The 21750-nt window shown below is 36.4% G+C and overlaps 1 protein-coding gene across 4 annotated transcripts in view; it reads left to right on the top strand.

Annotated features, from left to right (window-relative positions):
• The first annotated feature begins 7340 nt into the window (after positions 1-7340).
• The window catches only part of LOC137660296 (matrix-remodeling-associated protein 7-like), an 84654-nt gene continuing 70244 nt past the window's right edge, over positions 7341-21750 (top strand). Inside the window, exons 1-2 of one of the 4 annotated variants that reach the window (XM_068395086.1) lie at positions 7341-7356; positions 18010-18590. In XM_068395086.1, the coding sequence (XP_068251187.1) occupies positions 18552-18590 (39 nt within the window). In that variant the 5' untranslated portion in view covers positions 7341-7356; positions 18010-18551. Of the gene's footprint in view, positions 7357-17783; positions 18591-21750 lie in introns of those variants that run through there. The other 3 variants (XM_068395085.1, XM_068395087.1, XM_068395084.1) reach the window with 3 other exon arrangements.

The following is a 21750-nucleotide window of genomic DNA, read 5'->3' as shown; positions in this document are numbered from 1 at the left end:
TAACCCGAAACTTTGGAAGATCATGGTACAGATTAGAGAAAAGTGGTTTGATTCTGAAGTGTCCTTCTCCTAGAAGAGCTGCTTACCATAGCTAAACAGTCTTCTTCTACCCTTCCAAGAGGAAATCAGCTATTGAACAATTACGGGGGCAATAGGTAGTAGGTTGACCAGGCCACCAGCCACCCGTTGAGATACTACCAAGAGTTATGGGGTTTTTTGACCGGCCAGACAATACTACATTGGATCGCTCTCTCTGATTACGGTTCATTTTCCCCTTGCCTACACATACACACACACTGAATAGCCTGGCCTATTCTTTACACATTCTCCTCTGTCCTCATACGCCTGACAACACAGATTACCAAACAATTCTTCTTCAGTCAAGGAGTTACTGCACTGTAATTGCTCAGTGGCCACTCTCGTCTTGGTAAGGGTAGAAGAGACCCTTTAGCTATGATGAGCAGCTCTTCTAGGAGGACACTCCAAAATCAAACCATTCTTCTCTAGTCTTGGGTAGTGCCATAGCCTCTGTACCATGGTCTACTGCTGTCTTGAGTTAGTTTTCTTGCTTGAGGGTACACTCGAGCACACTATTCTATCTTATTTCTCTTCCTTTTGTTTTGTTAAAGTTTTTATAGAGATATCTATTTAATGTTGTTTCTCTTCTTAAAATATTCTATTTTCCTTTTTACCTTTCCTCACCGGGCTATTTTCCATGTTGCCATGTTGGAGCCGCTGTGGTTATAGCATCCTGCTTTTCCAACTAGGGTTGTAGCTTAGCAAGTAATAATAATAATAATAATAATAATAATAATAATAATAATAATAATAGTTAACATCTTGAGTGAAGAATTTTCGGTTATCCTAGTGCTGTCAGGTGTATGGGGAAATAGGACAATGTGTAAATAATAGGACAGAATATTCGGTGTATGTGTAGGCAAATGAAAAATTAGCAGTAACGAGAGAGGAGTTCAATGTAGTATATACTATCTGCCAGTCAAAGAACCCAATAACTCTAGCGGTAGTATCTCTACGGGAAAGTATCGTCTCCGTGCTCTGTGTGGGTGTTTAGGAACGTTGTATATTAATGTGAATTCTTTGTTTGTATGTTTGCATATGTGCGTGGGTTTATCATTCACATGCTGCCTTTGTATGTTATCATAGGCTGTATCAAGGTACCCAGTTGCATTGCTTTCTACATTTTACATTCCATTCGTTACCTCTGGTTTCTACCCACTTTGCTATCCAGCGTCTTTAACTTCACCCTGATCCAGCTGACACTTTTTGTTGTTGAAGGACAAAGCCTTAAACAGAAATGTACATCAAAGATATTGCTAAAATACTAAAAAAAGAAAAAAAAACCCTGTATCATGAATGTGGTATCATAAGATTGGAAACTTTAAATCCAATTTGTTCATGGGAATTTTCTATCAAATTTATCAAATGTTATCAGAATCTGGGAACTTCAGGTGGTAATTTTCCTTTGTGGAGAAATGATGAGTCTAATTGTATCTTTCCTTTTGTATAATTTTATTTCTAACTATATTTCCTTTGACAGTTTTCTTATTAATTATGTTCATAAATTGATTTGTTTTTTTTATAATCAGGATTCATCATGGAGGTTGTTTCGCTTGAGGAGATCTTAGTATTTTTGTTATTGGCGCGGACTGGTATCATAAGCAAATCAAATTCCCTCTGAAAGTTTTTGTCACTTCTAGGTGGGCTTCATTTTCTTCTGTTCAGATTTGGTTTAATGGTTTAATCAGTATCAGTTACCATAAGCGGTTCATTTTTCCTGGGATGGACCAAACCGAGCTTTTTTTTTTTTTTTTTTTCCAAAAATGGATTTCATCCGTGGGAAATTTTTCCCTGGTCTAGGGTGGTTTCAGTATTTTGTTCACGGAGTATGCCTGTGTTTGGTGTACTTTGAATAAAGTTCCCGGTGGGGATTATTCCCCTTTGGGGTCTCAGTATTTCTGTTTGTGAGATGATTTTTCGTTATTCGTAATCAAATTACCTTTATAGGTTTTCTGTATCAGAAGTGGAAGTCATAACAAAAACATTCAAAATACACCTAAATGGAAGTCAGCAATCCTCACATAGTTCGGTTAGGCAAAAATGCCGTACCATCAGATGAGCTTACTTACTTTACTTTACTTTGATGGCTGCTTTTCCGGTCCCATACAGCAGGGGAACCCCACTCTCTACACTCTACAGGACCTCCACTGTCGTTTTACCTTGTTCTTTCACATTATTTAACGTATCATATCGCGTATTGTTCATTTACTGTTAAATCGTTACTGTTGTATGATTTTTTAAATAAGAAAGTCTTCAGTTTCCCCTTGAAAGCCTTAATGTCTTCAATCATTCGAATATTTCGTGGGAGCTTATTATATAGTCTCGGGGCCGCATATTTAAAGGCTCTGGAGCCTAAAGTAGACATAAATCTAGGTTCCAACAGTCTGAAGCCATCTGTTACTATTCTCGTGTCAACACGATTTGTTGGCTGCGCAATATGTAGCAGTTCTATTAAGTAGAGGTACTTTGTAAAACGAGAACATATTCACAAAGTAATTATTTAGTTAATACATTCCGGTACACTAATGCTGCGCGATGACTCATTACTAGCAAAGTTACAACCATAATATTCTTTATCCCCACAGCTATCCTTAAACTAAAGGGTCAATTGCCTAGATGCATATATTCCACCTACTATATCTATCGAGAACATCTTCTTCCACTAACCTTTCTTCTCCAAATCCCTCATCACTTTATCTGATCCTTTGCCTATACCTCTTGACTTTCTGTCGTTAGCCTAATAATCTTGAGCATCTTTCATTTTCATGAGGTCTGTGCTAGTTAGGGCAATGATATTGTTAGTGCCGTTTTACTTGTCAATAGAAAAATAGAATAATTTCTTCAACTTCTAAAAATTGCAGATATTCTGACCACTCTATTACCAGATGGGTTTACCTCTCCCCATTTTTTAATTTTCTCTCGTACACTCTTAGACTGGTGATAGCCTATAGTTGATTGGTAACTGATCTATTCTGTCCCACACAAGCTTAGAGCTGGCTAACACTCAGTTATATTAACTTTTGCCATCAAGTTGCAAGTAATAATAATAATAATAATAATAATAATAATAATAACTAGCAGGTGCAACTTAGGACGGATATTTTTTGAAATCGGCACTGTGAGTCATTGATGTCGCTCACTATCACGCAGTTCACTGTAATGTTGCTACATTTAATGGCATATTTAAGAAGGCTATATGATAGCTGTGTCTTTTCAATTGTAGATATTACCATGAAATTTGGCAGGAACAGAGAGACTATGTTTTACATCAATCAATGAAATTTTCATTTGGATATCTGAATTATTCCAGAACAATTTACTCCCCCGCCAAAAATAACCGGTCAACCCATACCAAAATAAACGTTTGCTGTGGCTTTTCTATGGCAGATATAATCATGAAAATTGGTATGGAGAAATTAAATATCCATCCCATAAATCCCTGAATATTTCATTTAGATATGTAAAGGATTCTACAAGTAATTTACGGCACCGCCGAAAATCTACTTCCCTTGGATATCGAAAAATGGCTGCTGTGACTTTCTATGGCAAGTATCAATACGAAAATTGTTATGAATGTAGTTCACATAACACCCATCAAACCCTGTGAAAATCATTTGGCTATCTGTAAAACTCTGAGTAGTTAGCGGCTCCTCAATGATTTTTGTTTTCAGCTAAAAGTCGTCACTTACGAACAAAAGTAACAGCCAGGTTATGCCTATAGCAGGTATGAACATGATAGTTGGCAGAAACAAACCTGATATATCTAAATAATCCCTTAAAATTTCATTTGAATGTGTTTATTGGTATAAGAGTTTTTGGCCCCCCTCCCCCACCCGGTGATAATAAAAGGGAATGACTAGGCTATGGGCTATGGGTTGGGTGAATTTCGTTCGCGAAAATTTTGGCATTTCATATAAGGTCACTCACTTCGTTCACAACAACAACAACAACAACAACAATAATAATAATAATAATAATAATAATAATAATAATAATAATAATAATAATAATAATAATAATTTTTTTTTGACAATTGATATGAGAGAAGAAAGGTGTGCCCTATCTTATCAGCAGATAAACTATATTTTTTCACGTTGCAATATAAAGTCTTAGATAATCTTTATGAGAAAGAACTGACACTCTAGTAAACAGATACAGTATTGCGATAGAGATATGACCAGTTTGCAGTCACTATGTACACGCAAGGACCTCTTGATATCCTAGATAAGATAGATAAGATGTCATGCCTTCAGATACAGTCACTGCGCATTGTGCACCTATTGCATGCGTTGCCATGAATATACAATACTGTATAGTGTCTGCGTTGTTAATTTTCCAGAGCTTGCCATGCTTTGCGTAGTATCTACACTTTATTGCTTGCAATAACGTTTTGTCTTTGGTAGTTATTAAACCACGGTCATGTAGTGGGTTGGCCAGGGCACCAGCCACCCGTTGAAATACTACCACTAGAGAGTTATGAGGTTTTGGGACTGGGCAAATAGTACCACATTGGACCCTTCTCTCTGGTTACGGTTCAATTTTCCTTTGTCTACACATACACCGAATAGTCTGGCCTATTCTTTACAAATTCTTCTTTATCCTCATACACCTGACAACACTGAGATTACCAAACAATTTTTTTTCTCTCAAGGGGTTAACTACTGCATTGTAATCGTTCAGTGGCCACTTTCCTCTTGGTAAGGGTAGAAGAGACTCTTTAGCTATGGTAAGCAGCTCTTCTAGGAGAAGGACACAACAAAATCAACCATTGTTCTCTAGTCTTGGGTAGTGCCATAGCCTCTGTGCCATGGTATTCCACTGTCTTGGGTTAGAGTTTTCTTACTTTAGGATAAACTCGGGCACGCTATTCTATCTTGTTTATCTTCCTCTTGTTTTTATGAAGTTTTTATAGTTTGTAAATGATAGATCTAAATTGATATTGTCAATTATCTTAAACTTTTATTTTGATTGTTATTTCTCCTCTTGTAATTTGTTTATTTCATTGTTTCCTTTCCTCACTGGGCTAATTTTCTCTGTCGGAGCCCTTGAACTTATAGCATCATGCTTTTCCAACTAGGGTTGTAGCTTAGCAAGTAATAATAATAATAATAATAATAATAATAATAATAACAACTGCCCCTTAGCCATGCTTTCCCTTTCTGCGTGGGATAGCTTAACGTGGTGAAAGGGTGTACAGATCACCACGATCGTCAAAGCTATACTAGTCAGGGCCACCCATACTAGGATGATTTGCAGTGAGCGCTCAGACGAAAATTTCCCATCGTCAATCCGTTCTGGCCAGCGTGGTAATGAAAACTAGATAAACCTTGAAGCCTTTTTTTCTGCAGTTGACTAGAAACGGTTGCATTTGTTATTGTAACCAAGCCTTAATTAATCGGAGGGCTACCAACACTGTTATCATAGTATTATTATCATTAATTTATTAATTTAGCATTATCAATAGCTCCTAGTCTTCAACAGGGGTGTATTTATGGCAAATAAGACAAGAACGCCTTAAACAAGACCCCGTGCTAGAAAGATAGATAAGATAATGTAAAAATAAAATGAATTGATAAACTTGAGAATATCAATAAGCAATAAAATATATTCACAGAAACAGTATCACTGAAGGACATGTATAACTGGTATGCCACTGTGCGATAGGCTAGGCAACAGTGTAGATGTACAATCGATTCTTGACTAGATAAAGCTTATCTGTTTAGATTGTTTACAAACTTTTTATTAATCCATAAGCATGGAGCTCCTGAGTCTGAGAAGGTGAATGATGAATAGTGTTAATAAGCATAGTATACATATGTATCTAAGATCACACTTGTGCATGAAAGTATATGAAGTAATGTTTTGCAAACATGCACGTGTTATACACAAATGTAAACAAGTGCAGTATATGCAAACCCGTGTGATGCAATTACTAAACATAAATTTGGTTATGAAAATGTGGTTCCGGTAAACATTGTTACATTTACAATCTATTTATAGTATAGTCTACTATTAGGTGCGATGAATAAATTTTCTTAACTCATATGGTACTTGCCCGTAGGTTTTGTCAAGAAACGTTAGTTGAAAATTAGAGTAAGGTAATTTCAAAGGAAACGTATTAAAATTCATAAGACAGAAAGCATTTCAACAAGGATCAAGGCTGCTACGATCAAGTTTACCTATAACTTTCATATGAGCAGGTCAATACTGTAAGTTTTCCTTGGGTGCATCATGTCATATTGTATTTAATTGTTCTTAAATATATCAATTGAAGAAAAACAATTGTGATTTTTATTTATTTTACCTAGTAATTTTTAATTTTTTTTTTTTATTATCACTATGCTGTGACAATTTCAATCGTGAAGGACTCTCAATTATATATCCTTACATCGATTTACACTGGCTGCCGATTAAAGCGAGAATTCAATTTAAAATATGTACAATAACCCACCAAATTATCAGAACCGGGCGTCCAAAATACTCAAGAGAATTGCTACATATTGCGAAGCCAACAAATCGTGTCGACACGAGAATAGTTACAGATGGCTTCAAACTGTTGGAACCTAGATATATTATATGTCTACTGTAGGCTCCAGAGCCTTTAAATATGCGGCCCCGAGACTATATAATAAGCTCCCACGCAGTATTCGAATGATTGAAGACATTACGGCTTTCAAGAGGAAACTGAGACTTTCTTATTTCATGAGTCTTTTGACAGTGACGATTTAACAGTAAAGGAACACTACGCGATATGAAACGTTAAATACTCTGAACGAACAAGGTAAAATGACAGTGGAGGTCCTGTAGAGAGTAGGGTTCCCGTGCTGTATGGGACCGGAAAAGCAGCCATCAAAGTAAGTAAAGTAAGTAAAGTATGCATAATAAAGAAAAGAATATCTGGGCAGTAAATTTTATAAATAACCCAAAGAAATTAAACATATTGAAAAGTGTTGACAGAATATGAACATGTTGGTAAATCATGATAACTGGTCTTTAGCCTATGCTTGACACCTTGTTATAATTCTTGGGCAGTTCTCCGAAGGGCCAGAACGTTCCAACTAGCAAACAATCATTCTCTACAATTGTACGAACGTAATGGCGAAAGGTCTGCTTCGGTGAGAAGAAGGAGGGGTCACGTCAGTGTTGTTCGCTTGAGAACAGAGAGTGTATCATTCCTTTTACTGGAATTCCTGGAGTAACCGAACAACATTCTGTAGTCAAGAGTGCTATCTCCCTGGATTAACTGGAAGGGAGAAGAGGGAGTGGCATGGAAATGAGGTCAGAGCATAAAATTTTGGCTGACATGTGGCGTACAAATTATAAATATTCACATCCACAAACATAAATTTTACTTTTCCAGTTACTTTACTTTAAGGACTGCTTTTCTGGTTCTATACAGCAGGGGAACCCTACCCTCTAGTCTAGAGGACTTAAACATTCATTTCATCGTATACATTCCAAGGCATTCAGCATTTCACACCCACGTATTCCCCAATACTGTCAGGTCCACATTATCTTAGGACTTGGGGAACAAGAAATCTTCAGTCTTACGGATGTCTAGTGGGAGCCTATTGTATTGCCTCGGGCCGCAATCATGCGCCTTCAATCTCTTTTTCTCCTAACATTAATTTCTTGGTTTACGATTTTTGCATTCTATTGATAAGACTTAAGGCCCATGCAGATGAGCCTTCAGTCAATGTTCTCCTTCTAACGTAATCGCCTTGACTTGAGTTCTGCACAATCCAGACCAACCCCCCCCCCCTCAAAAAAAAAAAAAAAAAATCACACGGCTCAATCAGAAAGATGGTTGAAATGCCAATACTCTCCTCTTGTTTTGCCAAAAACACTAAAGACTTTTACCCGTTCTCCATGTTACATCCCATGTACAGAATTATTATTATTATTATTATTATTATTATTATTATTATTATTATTATTATTATTATTGCATGTACATGAGTCGTGGTATGACAATGAAACAATAACCAACAGATTTTGTAGATTTGACAACAAAGCCCTCAGGAGAATACTGGGAGTTAAATAGCTGGACAGGTTTAGAATTGAAACTATAAGAGAGAATACCCGAGTGCATTATGTGGATGAGATCATGGTGAGGGGTAGATGGGGATGGTTTGGGCATGCTCTTTGCACTCCCCAAGAGAGATTAGTTCACATAACTTTCAACAAGGAAAAGACTGAAACAGGAAAATCAGTTGAAGATGAAACAAATTAATTTCTACAGATAATGAAGAATACACCAGTATATGATAGTGACAACATGGGGGAAGGTGCCTGTGGAAGAAATGATGAATCAGCGAATGGATCGTTGGTCACCGTGGAATCTGATGACACTGAACTATGTGAGCACTGCAAGACTGTCGTTGCCAATGAGGGAATTTGTTGTAATAGATGTCAAAAATGGTATCATATTGAAAACGAATGTTCTGGATTAATAGAAAATTTATCACAAGCTGACAGAAGACTATTGTGTAACGAACATATTTATTGCATATGTAGAAATTGCACTGATAAGTTCAATGAGGATGCAGCAAACATACAAAGAAAAGTATTGGATGAAGAAGTCGTAATGTCCCATCATTTGGTTCAGGTCTTGATGAATAAAATAGAAGAAATGAAGGATAGCATGACAGGAATGAGAAATAAAGTGCAAGAAACAAGAGATGAGATGCAAGAATTAAGAAATGAAATGAAAGAATTAAGAAATGAAAAGAAAAGGAATGAAGATGACATAGATAGGAAGCATCTAACTGGCACATAAGCTGAAAAGCTGAAATCAAAGAAAACATTGATTGTAAAATCAACTGATGAGGTGTCAGCAGTTAATAATAAGAAAACAATTATGACCAAATTAAAAGCCCAAGTTGAAAGTACTGCTGAAACAAAAGATGGCCACCTGATCATAAAATTTGCAGATAAACAGAACCTGGAGCAGGCAAAATCAGAATTGGAACAAGGTAATGTAAACAAGATCACTGTTACTGAAAAAGGAAAACTTAAACCGAAGATAAAACTTACTAATGTACCAGAAGAGGGTGATGATATTATTCAAAGTCTGAAGCTTAAGAACCAGTGGCTAAATAGACACATTGTAGAAAACGATGATCTGACTATCATAATGCAAGAAAATTCAAGAATGGATAAACATAAACACTATATTATAAAATGTACACCTAAGATACGTAAAGCAATCTATGAAAATGGAGATAAACTTAGTACCACATATAGAATATGTAATGTTTACGATCATTACATGCCCTACCAGTGTTACAAATGCCAGGAATTTGGGCATAGTGCAGCAAATTGCAAGAATAAACAGTCGTGCCCCAAGTGCGCGAGAGAACATATAGCGAGTCATTGCAATGTTGTTGAAGTTAAATGCATAAATTGTGTGAGAAAGAACTATGATGACACAGAACATAAATCCTATGACAAAGTAAACTGTGAAGTTTATAAACAAGAAATAATAAGAGCCAGAAACAATACTGACCATGGCTTCGATTAAGAAAATATTATGTAATCTAATAAATATACAATCCATTGGCAATAAAACTCATATCATTAAGGAAGTCGTAAGTGATCAAGATGTGGATATTTGCTTATTAACTGAAACTTGGTTGAGTGGAAATGTGAGTGACAGATCGAAAATAAATGAAATGACATCTAAATCTTATAACTTTTATCATGAACCAAGAGAAAACAAAAGAGGTGGTGGCATTGGAATCTTAATTAAGAAATCATACAAAGTTACAGTAAGAAATCATCTCATAGTTAATTCATTTGAATATATGAATATTAAAGTTTATTCTCGAAATGTAAATCTACAAATAGTTATACTCTATAGACCACCGAGCAAAAGCAAAAGAATGTTTCTAGATGAATTTAATAACTTACTAGATACATTGAATGACAATCGAAATATAGTTATATGTGGTGATTTCAACCTACATCTTGATAACAGAGTAGACCCATATGTCAATGAATTTAGAGAATTGATTGACAACCACGACCTTGAAAACATAGTGTCTGAACCAACAGCTCAGTCTAATCATATACTAGATCTAGTTATAGTAAATAAAAACAACAACATCATACTAAATATGGAGATTGAACCTGACTACTCTATATCCCCAATGCATAAGTTGATGTCTTTTGAAATAGACGTTAGAAAAAATAATGCAATACAGAAGGAAATCACATACAGAATTAAGACTAACTTTGATCCAAAAGATTTCATTGAACAAAGCCTAGAGGATATAAAAGGGATAACACCAGTCTGTAACTGTGAAGAGAATCACACCCTCGTAGAGGGACAATCCTGTATAAACTGCATTACTGATAGAAGTAAAACTACTTACAACTAATTATAATAATAGGTGCCCGGAAATAACAAAAATAATCACAATTAAAGAAAAATCGAACTGGTTTGATAATGAATTACACGAAGAGAAAAAAAGAAAAAAAATGGAGGATAAATGGAAAAGAAATGAAAATAATGAAAACTGGCAACATTACAAAGCAGCTAGAAATCGCTACAATTACCTTATCTTAGTTTAAAAAAAGGCCTATTATAAAAAAGTGTGCAATGAAAATGACCCACGGAAAATACATAAGAACCTAAAGAAACTATTAGGTCTAAAGACAGAAATAGTGTTGCCCGACATAACTAATGATCCTAAATGCCTAGCAAATGGTTTTATTGAATATTTTGAGGAAAAAATAAATCAAATCTACTCCAGTTTTCACAACATCAGCACAACAGAGCGAAGGAATACATCAGCAACAGGTGTAAATAAGCTAAGGGTATTCAAAGAGTTAAGTCAGAGTGATTATATGAGAATGATAAAGAAAGTAAAAAAAACCTACTGCGGAAATGATCCATTTCCAATTAATGATGTAAAAGATGCAGAAAATTTCACCAGACTACAAGAGACCTACCGAAACATGGTAAATATGAGTCTAACACAGGCAGTTTTCCCTGATTGTGAAAAAGTTGCGTGTATCAAGCCTGTGTATAAAGGAAAAGGTGATGCAGACAATTTAAGTTCATATAGGCCAATATCAAATCTGTCATATTTTTCGAAAATTATTGAAACTGCTGTACACGAACAAACCTGGAAATATCTGAAAAATCTAATGTCATACCTGATGATCAATCTGCATACAGAGAAAATTACTCCACAGAAACAACAATGTTAGCGATAAAAAATGACATAACAGAAATTATAACAAATGGCAAGTGTTGCATTCTTGTAATGCTTGATCTAAGTGCAGCATTTGATACTGTAGAACATACATATCTGATGGAAGACCTTAAAGCTGTGGGCATCGTAGAACGAGCACGCGACTGGTTTGTGAGTTATCTTGAAAACCGCAAAGTTAAAGTAGTAATATCAAATGTTGAATCTGAGACAAGAAAACTAACCAAAGGGGTGCCTCAAGGCAGTGTACTAGGTCCTCTCATGTTTGAAATTTACACGATTGAACTGGCAAATATACTTGAAACTCACAGAGTTAAGTTTAAAATATACGCTGATGATACACAAATCTATTTCCCAATAGAATCAGTTGATGAAGCTAAAAGAAAGATACATGAAATAATGAATGACATTAAGGCTTGGATGTTAACAAAAAAGCTCAAGCTCAATGAAGACAAAAGTGAATGTATTATTTTTGGAAATGAAAAAGATATAAAGAGAATCGAATGCTTCCAAAGAATTGAAATAGGTCAATCGATCATTGACCTAAAGAGAGAGAGAGAGAGAGAGGGGGAGAGGGAGGGGGAGAGGGAAAGGGAGAGGGGGAGGGGGAGAGAGAGAGAGAGAGAGAGAGAGGGAGAGGGAGAGGGAGAGGGAGAGGGAGAGGGAGAGAGGGGGGGGGAGAGGGGGAGGGAGAGAGGGGGGGGGGGAGAGGGGGAGAGGGGGACTTCAGCCATCAGAAATAGTACCTGTGTTTGCTAGGTTTGGACTGGATTACAAGAAATTAGTTTGCATTACAACAAATGGGTCTCCTGCGATGGTAGGTAAAAAGAATGGCCTGGTAGGATTGCTGAAGGGTAGAATGGAGTCTCAAAATATTAACACTTTTTCACGCATTGTCCTACACTGCATTATACACCGGGCAGCTTTGTGTGCAAAGACAATGATCTTAACACTTGTAACCAATGTTACATGTGGAAACAGTCTACTTCATTAGGTCAAAAGGGCTCCTCAACATCCTGATCTCAGTATTGATATTGTTTCTTTAAATTTGTATAACTTTTAAAATTTTAGGTGTGATTCTCGACAGCAAATTTACTTTTGAGAAACACATTAGGTCTGTGTCTTCTTCAATTGCACAAAAAATTGGCTTATTGAGAAAGTCTTCAAGATTTTCGGTGATCAATCTATTCTGAAGAAGTGTTTTAATTCTTTCATTCTACCTTGTTTTGAGTATTGTTCTCCTGTCTGGTCTCCAGCTGCTGATTCTCATCTTAATTTGTTGGACAGAAACTTACGGTTTATTAAATTTCTTATTCCTGATCTAGATATTAATCTTTGGCACCGTCGTTCAATTAGTTCATTATGCATGTTGCATAAGATTTTTCATAACTCTGACCATCCTTTACATTTAGATCTCCCGGGACAATTTTATCCTGTTCGTAATACTAGGTAGGCAGTTAATTCTAATAGCCAGGCCTTCTCCATCATAAGGCTCAATACTACACAGTATTCTAGAAGTTTTATTCCAGCTGTTACCAAGTTGTGGAATGATCTTCCTAATCGGGTAGTTGAATCATTTGAACTTCAAAAGTTCAAAGTTGGAGCAAATGTTTTTATGTTGACCAGGCTGACATGAGTCTTTTTATAGTTTATATATGACATATATGTTTTTTATGTTAATAGTTTATATAGGACATATCTGTTTTGACGTTGTTACTGTTTTCGAATGATTTATTGTTAACTTGCTCTCATCATTTATTTATTTCCTTATTTCCTTTCCTCACTGGGCTATTTTTCCGTATTGGAGCCCTTATGCTTATTGCATCTTGCTTTTCCAACTAGGGTTGTAACTTGGCTAGTAATAATAATAATAATAATAATAATAATAATAATAATAATAACAATAATAATAATAATAATAATAATAATAATAATAATAATAATCATTGCCGGTTTAAAGAGCTGCTGGCTGATAGATAAGCAGAATACTGTGGTGTGAAGTAATTTTGTGAAGTCAGGTGGCCAAGTAAGGCAGGAATGCTGAAAAGAGCATATGAACTTTTGAATGAAACTGTACTTGTCTTAGACATTTAGACATGAAAGGTAATTCTATCTCTTATTTGAATGATAATGAATGGAACTGTGACTTATCCTTTTTTTTGGTATACGTAGTAGACCAACTTAGTACCCTGAATGTTATGCTTCAAAGGAAATATCAACTCATGAATGACCTGTTTTCCCTGATCTAATGGTTTCAGACGAAATTACGGTTGTGGGAATCACAGATCAGAAAACAAACACAGCCTACTTCCAAACATTAAACAACCATGAGCAGTCTGAAATATGATGACAGGTTAGGTAGCTCTACAAGAAGAATTTTCAATGAGATTCCATGACCTTAGAAAACACTAGATATTGAAATGTTTGCTTCTCCATTTCATGTGGATATAAAAACTGTAATCAGCATTTATTTATTTCCTTATTTCCTTTCCTCACTGGGCTATTTTTCTCTATTGAAACCCTTGGGCTTATAGCATCTTGTTTTTCCAACTAGGGTTGTATCTTGGCTAATAGTAGTAATAATAATAATAATTATAATAATAATAATAATTATAATAATAATAATAATAATAATATGCAAATGGAAATAAACGAGCTGCAATGTAATAAGGAGATAAGAAATAAATATGGTGGTAGCTCTATATATCAGTTCTATAAACCACAATTAACCAACAGAAAATATCGCAAACTATCTGGCCATGCAATGAAGATTGTGGCAATGTTTGGTAGCACGTACATATGTGAACAGCACTTTTAAAAAATTGAACCTGGTTAAGAATAAATTTGGGTCCTCACTGACTGACTGATACTTGGAAAGCCACATCAGCCATACAGCCTAATATTGACCAGTTGGTCCAACAATTGCAAAGTCAGCCATCCCACTAGTTCGGTTTTCATTTTGGTTGCATAAAGAAGGTTATGATATTCCCATCAATTTAAGTACATATTTATCTTTACATGCGTGTTACAGCCAGTTATGATAATAAATACCGCCTGAGAAATATCCTTATATAATTCAGATGGATAGCTGGACGAGAAACCAACAGTATTTATGTTTTTTAAGATGGGAATGTTAAGAATCTTAGTTCTAGAGATAAACCGCTTGCCTTAGGTCAAAGGAGGATTTTTATATTTTGTATTATATATTACATTCACCTGTTTTGTGAAGCCTTTTGTTACTACAGAATGATTTCCATTAGTTGAAAATACATTTTTTTTACTAGTGGCCCTTCTTTTGAAAAGGTTGCACAACCCCTGGTGTATTGCATTGCTTATGGCATAGGATGTGCGTAGCAAGAATTCATTGATTTATCCAGTCTTCCTCGGTTACACTCGAGATTGATTATAGATAATTATTGTAATTACTTAAAGTTGCGTTGGTAATCGTATGAATACAAAGTTTTAACTTTAACTTAATGATTTTCGTTTGTTTTATTTTGAGCGTATTCTGGGAGTTTATTTCTGTTTGATTGTGGTACTGACATCTCCAATCATGGGGAGGAGTGTTCGACGTCATTACACGGTCGAACTGTTCGTCGAACCCGGTTGTCGAACCTGCTTGTCAAACTGTTTGAAGAGGTGGAGTCAGCCACAAACGCATAAGGTTTGTGGACAATGAAGCCCCACCCACAAAAGTCAGGCGAGAACAGGCTTTCTTCGAACACGTTCGCGACAACCAAATATCCCGTTCACACGTTCGAACATCACTTCAAACACTTGTCTGTCGAACCACACGACCGTGTAAAGTCTTCATCATTACTTACTTGTTTACTTGTTTTGGGTTTAAATCCAACCCTCCACTGAAGTCGAGTGAACTACTTCTCGGGCGGGTCCATATTAATCATCTAACGAGACCTTTTCATTATAACTTATACAATTCTTTGATTGTAGCATCTTCCAAATCATATGATCTTGTGAAAAGTAATGTCTTTAGTTTCTTCTTAAATTCATGCTCCCTTTAGGTCCTTCATTTCAGTTGGCAGTTTGTTATAATGTCTAGGCGCACAGTAGCTAAAAGCCCTTTCACCAAATTTACTATTTGTTCTTGGTTCAGATAGCCTATGTTTGTCACTCATGTGTCTTGTGTTAACATTAAGACACGAAGGCGTTTACTTGTATATCTGCAAGTGCCGTGTGATGAATAATGTATATAATATATACTGTCTGAGGGTTTAGTTGTAGGTTTAGGTTTTGTAATAAATATCTTTTTGTATTTTCTCCAACCGAGAATTACCTGCATGAGGTTGTCTAGCTGTTTATACAGGGAACGGTCGGTCTATTAACTCAGGGTTAAACAATTTATTTGCAATTGATTAATCTTACTTTACTTACTTTACTTTGATGGCTGCCTTTCCGGTCCCATACAGCAGGGGAACCCCACTCTCTACAGGACCTCCACTGTCGTTTTACCTTGTTCGTTCACAGTATTTAAAGTTTCATATCGCGTATTGTTCATTTACTGTTAAATCGTCACTGTCAAAGGACTCGTGAAATAAGAAAGTCTTCAGTTTCCTCTCGAAAGCCTTAATGTCTTCAATCATTCGAATGTTTCGTGGGAGCTTATTATATAGTCTCGGGGCCGCATATTTAAAGGCTCTGGAGCCTAAAGTAGACCTAAATATAGGTTCCAACAGTTTGAAGCCAGAGTATGTATTCAATAGCTTCGTCCTCAGTTGAGACTTGATGTAAATCAAAGAGCAATAGTTAATGATGAAGATAAATCGTGAAATAATCAAATTGTGTGCATACATACATACATACATATACAATATACCTAACCATTCGACGCGTTGAACTGTAATGAATTTTAGTCTAATTTTAATGACGGAATCGTAGCGACTTCACCAGTGAGATACCCGAGATTAATCCCACGTGCGGGGAAACTTATTTTAGGGACCGTTTCCAGTGAAATTCTGTACTTGTGTTTATCTCTGTGAAATGAGTACCAGCTGGTTAGTCAACTATACAGGCTGCATATAGGCAGAAAACGACTTGGTATCTTTAACACACTCATAATGTGTGTGTGTACTAAACAAGGAAAGAATATTAGAGAATTGTATTTCATGAGGTTTAATCCACCAATCTTATACATTTAGAATACCTGTATGATATCAAAGGAATTTAAAAACTAAATTGACGACTAAAATTACTAAATTTTTTGGGACATGCTTTTCGACATTATTATTATTATTATTATTATTATTATTATTATTATTATTATTATTATTATTATTATTATTATTATTATTATTAATACCACTTGCTAAACTACACTCCTAGTTGGAAAAGCAGAATGCTATAAGCCCAGGGGCCCTAACAGGGAAAATAGTCCAGTGAGGAAAGGAAACTAAGAAAAATTAGATGTTTCAAGAGCAAATGATGAGCTATTAAGAACACCAACACTGATATAGAAATTTCACTCATATTCAGGAAGAGAGGTCAAACACAAGACACAAGTTGATAAAGAAGGAGAAAATTGATTTCCTATATTTAAACGCATTCCTTACTTCGAGGAGGCCCGGCAACATCATTTGCCATGACATTTATTCAGCACATTATACATTAGAATCGAAAATGTATACAATGTCCGCTATTTATTGGTAATCGTTACTGTAGCGAGCCAGGGGAGACGTTATTACATTTAGGGGAGGCTCCCCAACTCTGCTGGAATAACGCAGTGACATACTTAATAACTGTGTTGTGATCTATTAATATACAACTAGTGCTTGGTATAAATTGTACATTCTTATTTTATATCTAATAAGAAAATCATACGGCTTTGCATCAAAGCTATTTTAGTCTACTTGTCTATGTCATTCGAGAACTGGAGGGGGCGTTACTTCAGTTATATTTTGGTTTTATTAGTATTTAAATAAAGACAACCTTATAGAATCGTGATTTTTAAGATTTTGCAATGAAAAAAACTTTTGTATATCTTATAAAACCGCTTTATGAAACTTTTTTTTTTAACCATTAAATTTGTCCATGAAAACCGGCTGTACCAAACGTTTCACCGTTGACGTAAGAAATTCCTTTTGCGAATAGAAAGCTTCAGCTGTCAAATGGATAAACCAGTTAGGTTTTTATTACACTGTTATTAGAGTATTATTTAAAGTTTATGAGGAATATTTCTATGTATATATAAATGTATATTATAAGATTGAAATATAAATTTGTCTGAAAGAAGTTATTCGTATTGGAACTATATCTGAAACCGTGGTAAATGGATAAACCAGTTCGGTTTATATTAGACTTATTAGAGCATTATTTCAAGTTTATAAGGAATTCTTCTATGCATATATAAATGTATTATTAGAAAATTAAAATATATTTTGTCTGAAAGAAGTTATTCGCATTGGAACTGTATCTAAAATCGTATTAATAATAGACAATCTGGCAACTTATTCACATAGCAAAGCGACAACAAGTTAATTGTCTGACCAAAAAGTCTTCGTTCGAACCAGTTTCAGTTCGCAGTAGAAACTGTTTCATAGTAGAAATGCATCTAAGAAATGTGTGGTATGTATTCTGCCAGTGTTTATGCAAGGGCTATTAATATAGAAGGATAGTGAAATTACAGTAACTGTATGTCAGTGAAGCAATGGTCGTGAAATATTGCCGTAATTCATACGTTTGATATTTTGCGTTGCAGGAAGTAGCCCAAAAGGGAGGAGCATTTAGCACAACCATCAGTATAGTATTAGTGATTTAAGAATAAAAGCAATTGAGCTCCAATAACCATACGAAGAAGATAGTGCTTAAACGGTTGGAAAAATTCCCTTTTTGTGAAGAATGAATTGAAAATAAGAAAAGTACTACAACAAATGTGGATGAAAGGGGAAAGACTAGTGAAAATAAAGGAAAACTAGTGAAAATAAGGGAAAAACTAGTGAAAGTCAGGGAAAACTAGTGAAAATAAGGGAAAACGTGAAAATAGGAAAACTAGTGGAAAAAGGGAAAACGTGAAAATAAGGGAAAAACTAGTGAAAATAGGGAACATAACTAAAAGACACAAGAGGCGCCGTTGCAAAGGAGAAGCCTCAACCTGAGAATCTGATCTGATCTGGCCAAAGAAAGTTGTTGTCTGATCTAGAAGAAACTTATGCATTTATTTTATACCTTCATCGGAGATAAAGTCTTGCTGCCTCAAGTCTAGTCGAGTCTGGGGATATCTCCCGAGTCTGAGGTCTGATCATGGATGGATTTGTTAATTCCCAGACCTGGGAGGTAAGTGTAAGTTTCCAGAGATGTTGATAATTTAGACTAGGTGAGGTTAGTCATCGCAAAATGGTCAAGTGCACTTAGATGTTAATAAACTAGACTAGTACAGCCTGAGAGATTGGCTGAATTTGTAATTGATGTAACAAGTGTATGTATGATAGCGGCCAACTGTATGTTTGATTATGGCTAACTTTGAAAATGGCAGTGGAGGGGGGTCGAAGTGGGACGTTAGCCCCCTGTTAGGTGAGTAGGTAAGGACATGGCTTGTAGGTTAGGTTAGGGGAGAAAGTTGGTTAGTTGATGTCCATTTTTATTTAACACGTAAGGAACTGGCCGCTGATACACAAAGGCTCCGTTATTTTTGATAGTTTATTTTGTAGTGTTTTTAAGGGCTTGTAGTTACTTACTCTGGAGCCTCCATATATCAGCGGCTAGTTTCTCCCTCATGCATAGAAAATGGGAATTTTCTTCATTTTCTAGTCGTTCATAAGACGTGGGCACTATACTACAAAAACTGTGTCCGGTCTGCAAAACCTCAACACGAGAACATCACCTAATTTAAACTTCCCACTTAACCTAATAGCAGTGTCCTTATTTACTTGCTTACTTAACGGGGGGGCGTTGCTAATGCCCTCCTGCGACCCCCTTACACTGTCCTGTTGTAGTGTATTCTTGGCTTACTCTGCATTTGATTTTAACCAGTTTCACTCTTAGCAAGGTAACACAATCATACTGTATTTTATAAAGGAAAAATATTTTACAAGTAGTAAGAAAGTTTACATTTGTCCCAATGAATTACTGTACATTCAATCCTATATATTTAAAGAAAAAAATATAGTTGTACTTACATTACTTCAAGTTCTTCTTTAGCTTCAGAGATGATTCCTAGCCTTTGCAACGGTGCCATTTTTCTATGATTTCCTTTTATATTTAAAACTAACCACCAAAACGTCACTTTGAATAACCCCCCAGGAGTCCCATTTTATTAATAAAGGAGTAAATTCAATACTCTTCTTGAAATTTGAAATCCTTATAAAATTTGGATTTAATTGTAAAACAAATCTGTTATCTTTGTACTGATAAATTGCCATCTTCACATCTCATAGGTTAAGAATGAGTATCTCCGACCCACGCTTGATGCTCCCATTGTTATGTTTAAATTTTGGAAATATGGGATTCTGATTGGATAAAAAAAGCAAATCTGAGACCCTTTGCTTCAATAGTCATAGCAGATGATGATTGGATAAAAAAATGCCCTCTGGCAATTTCCCTTGTCAAATGAGGTCTGATTGGGTCATTTCAAATTGCCAAGACCACCGATTAGTTCAGTCCTTTGCGTACTATCAGGGCTGTTTCCCTGGTACTAAGACGCATGGAAACCCTGTGTACTACAGGAGATTCAAGATCTTTTTGTCGTATACATTCTTAGGTATTTAGAGTATCACAGTGGTAGCTGGATACGGTCATTAGAATCTTAATGAGGGGTCAAACGACTGATGGTGGGATCGGCCAAGAAGCCCCATCCCCCACCCCCATCAGCAGGAATAGCCTCTCTTTTGTTGTGGCCACAACTGAGTAGGAATGTACTGTTTCCTCCCTAATCAAGCTTGTTTATTTTCTTTTTCTTTCAGGAAGTGAAAGTCTTTTGATGTTAATAAGCAAGAGATTTGTACTTGCTGGGGGAAGAGTGGACGTTACAACAGGATGAAGATCCACACTCCCTCTGTGCATCTTGTAGCAGGCATGACTGTTCGCATTCATTCCTATGTGCAGAGTGCAGATCATGCTCTCCTGTGCAGTGGCAGGTGTATGCAAAGTCGAGAGCTGAGTCCTTGCTAGTGTCTGTCTTGGAAACTTCCAGAAAGACACCGAAGAAGTCTTTAGCCATTTCAGTATACTCAGCGGGTGTGTGTGCTGCCGCCTTCCTCGTACATGCGCTCCTAGATCAGTCCCCTGGATGTACGTGTCAGGATCAAGAAGCCCTTGGATTTGCATTAACAGGATTTTCAGGTTTGGTGGTGTGTGTATGGATACTCCCAGTGTTTGCCGCAACCTTTCGAAGGCTGGAAGCTCTTCGCCTATGTCCATGCAAACCGCTGATGTCAAGTTTAACCTAAGGAACTCTTGGCCTTTCATAGTCTCACATTTGGAGGGTTGGAGAGCGTTCACATTCAAGTTTGGGTCGGAATTTGTAGCAAAGACTCTGAGCCCAGCAGTTTGTAACGAACAGTTTGAGTCTTCTTTCTCCATCTCCTCTTTGTGAACGATTTCCGACAAATGAGAAGAGCTTTTTCTGCCCTGTCAGTATCTTCAGGAAGTGCCTGAAACAGATGGCAAACTGCAGACCGACCATTCAGAACCTGTTTGTAGACTCTGGTAGGGTAAAGAAGTTCTGTAGGAACACCATCTCTATTGGATTATGGGAAAATGAGGAGAGCATAAGTGAGTGGGTGTAATTAGACCTCTACTACTATTAAGGCTCGTGAAATAAGAGGGTAGGAGCAGGTGTACAGACAAAATATTAGTTCTTGGTCCTTTATCTTTTGGTGGAGGCTATGCATAGGACTCTTAACGCTGTCTCCTTGGGGCCTGTTGTTGTCACCCAACTGGTGATTTAGTTCCCTAGCTTGCATCTTCCGATAATTGGCACATTGTCTTCCACCATTGCAAGAAGAAGCTTACCAGGTGAGACTTGGGGAGAAATATTGTGGTATGGTACATGAAGCACAACCTCTCCTTTGGAATAGTGGATGAACCCGGTTACTTTGATTTAAACCTAGAAGGATGACATCTTCCAAGGCATAAGTATTCCTCCTTTCAGGGGTAGCCTGTGCAGAACTTCATCTAAAAGTATTGCCCTTTGTCAAATTTTCCTCCCTGGTAGTCTGTTTTGTGAGAGAGGTGATTCAATCACTCCTCCTGTGGTCATTGAAGAGTAGGTTTTTACCTAGGGTTCCTTCTTGAGGCCTGTGTGTAGTAGGGTTTCCCTATCGTAACTCTGGGCTCTCTATATAAAAGCCCAAAGGTTTGTATTTATATTGGAATAAGTCACAAGGTTTAGAACTTTGTATTTTTCTTAACTATACAAACCTGAGTCCTTTTAAGGTTTACTACCCACCACATCCACCCCGCAAACCCCAGGCTGGGACCTTCAGAATGGCTATTTCGGCTG

The sequence above is a fragment of the Palaemon carinicauda genome, chromosome 20 (assembly GCF_036898095.1).
Source record: "Palaemon carinicauda isolate YSFRI2023 chromosome 20, ASM3689809v2, whole genome shotgun sequence".
Lineage (NCBI taxonomy): Eukaryota > Metazoa > Arthropoda > Malacostraca > Decapoda > Palaemonidae > Palaemon > Palaemon carinicauda.
This window is presented reverse-complemented; position numbering and strand designations above follow the sequence as displayed.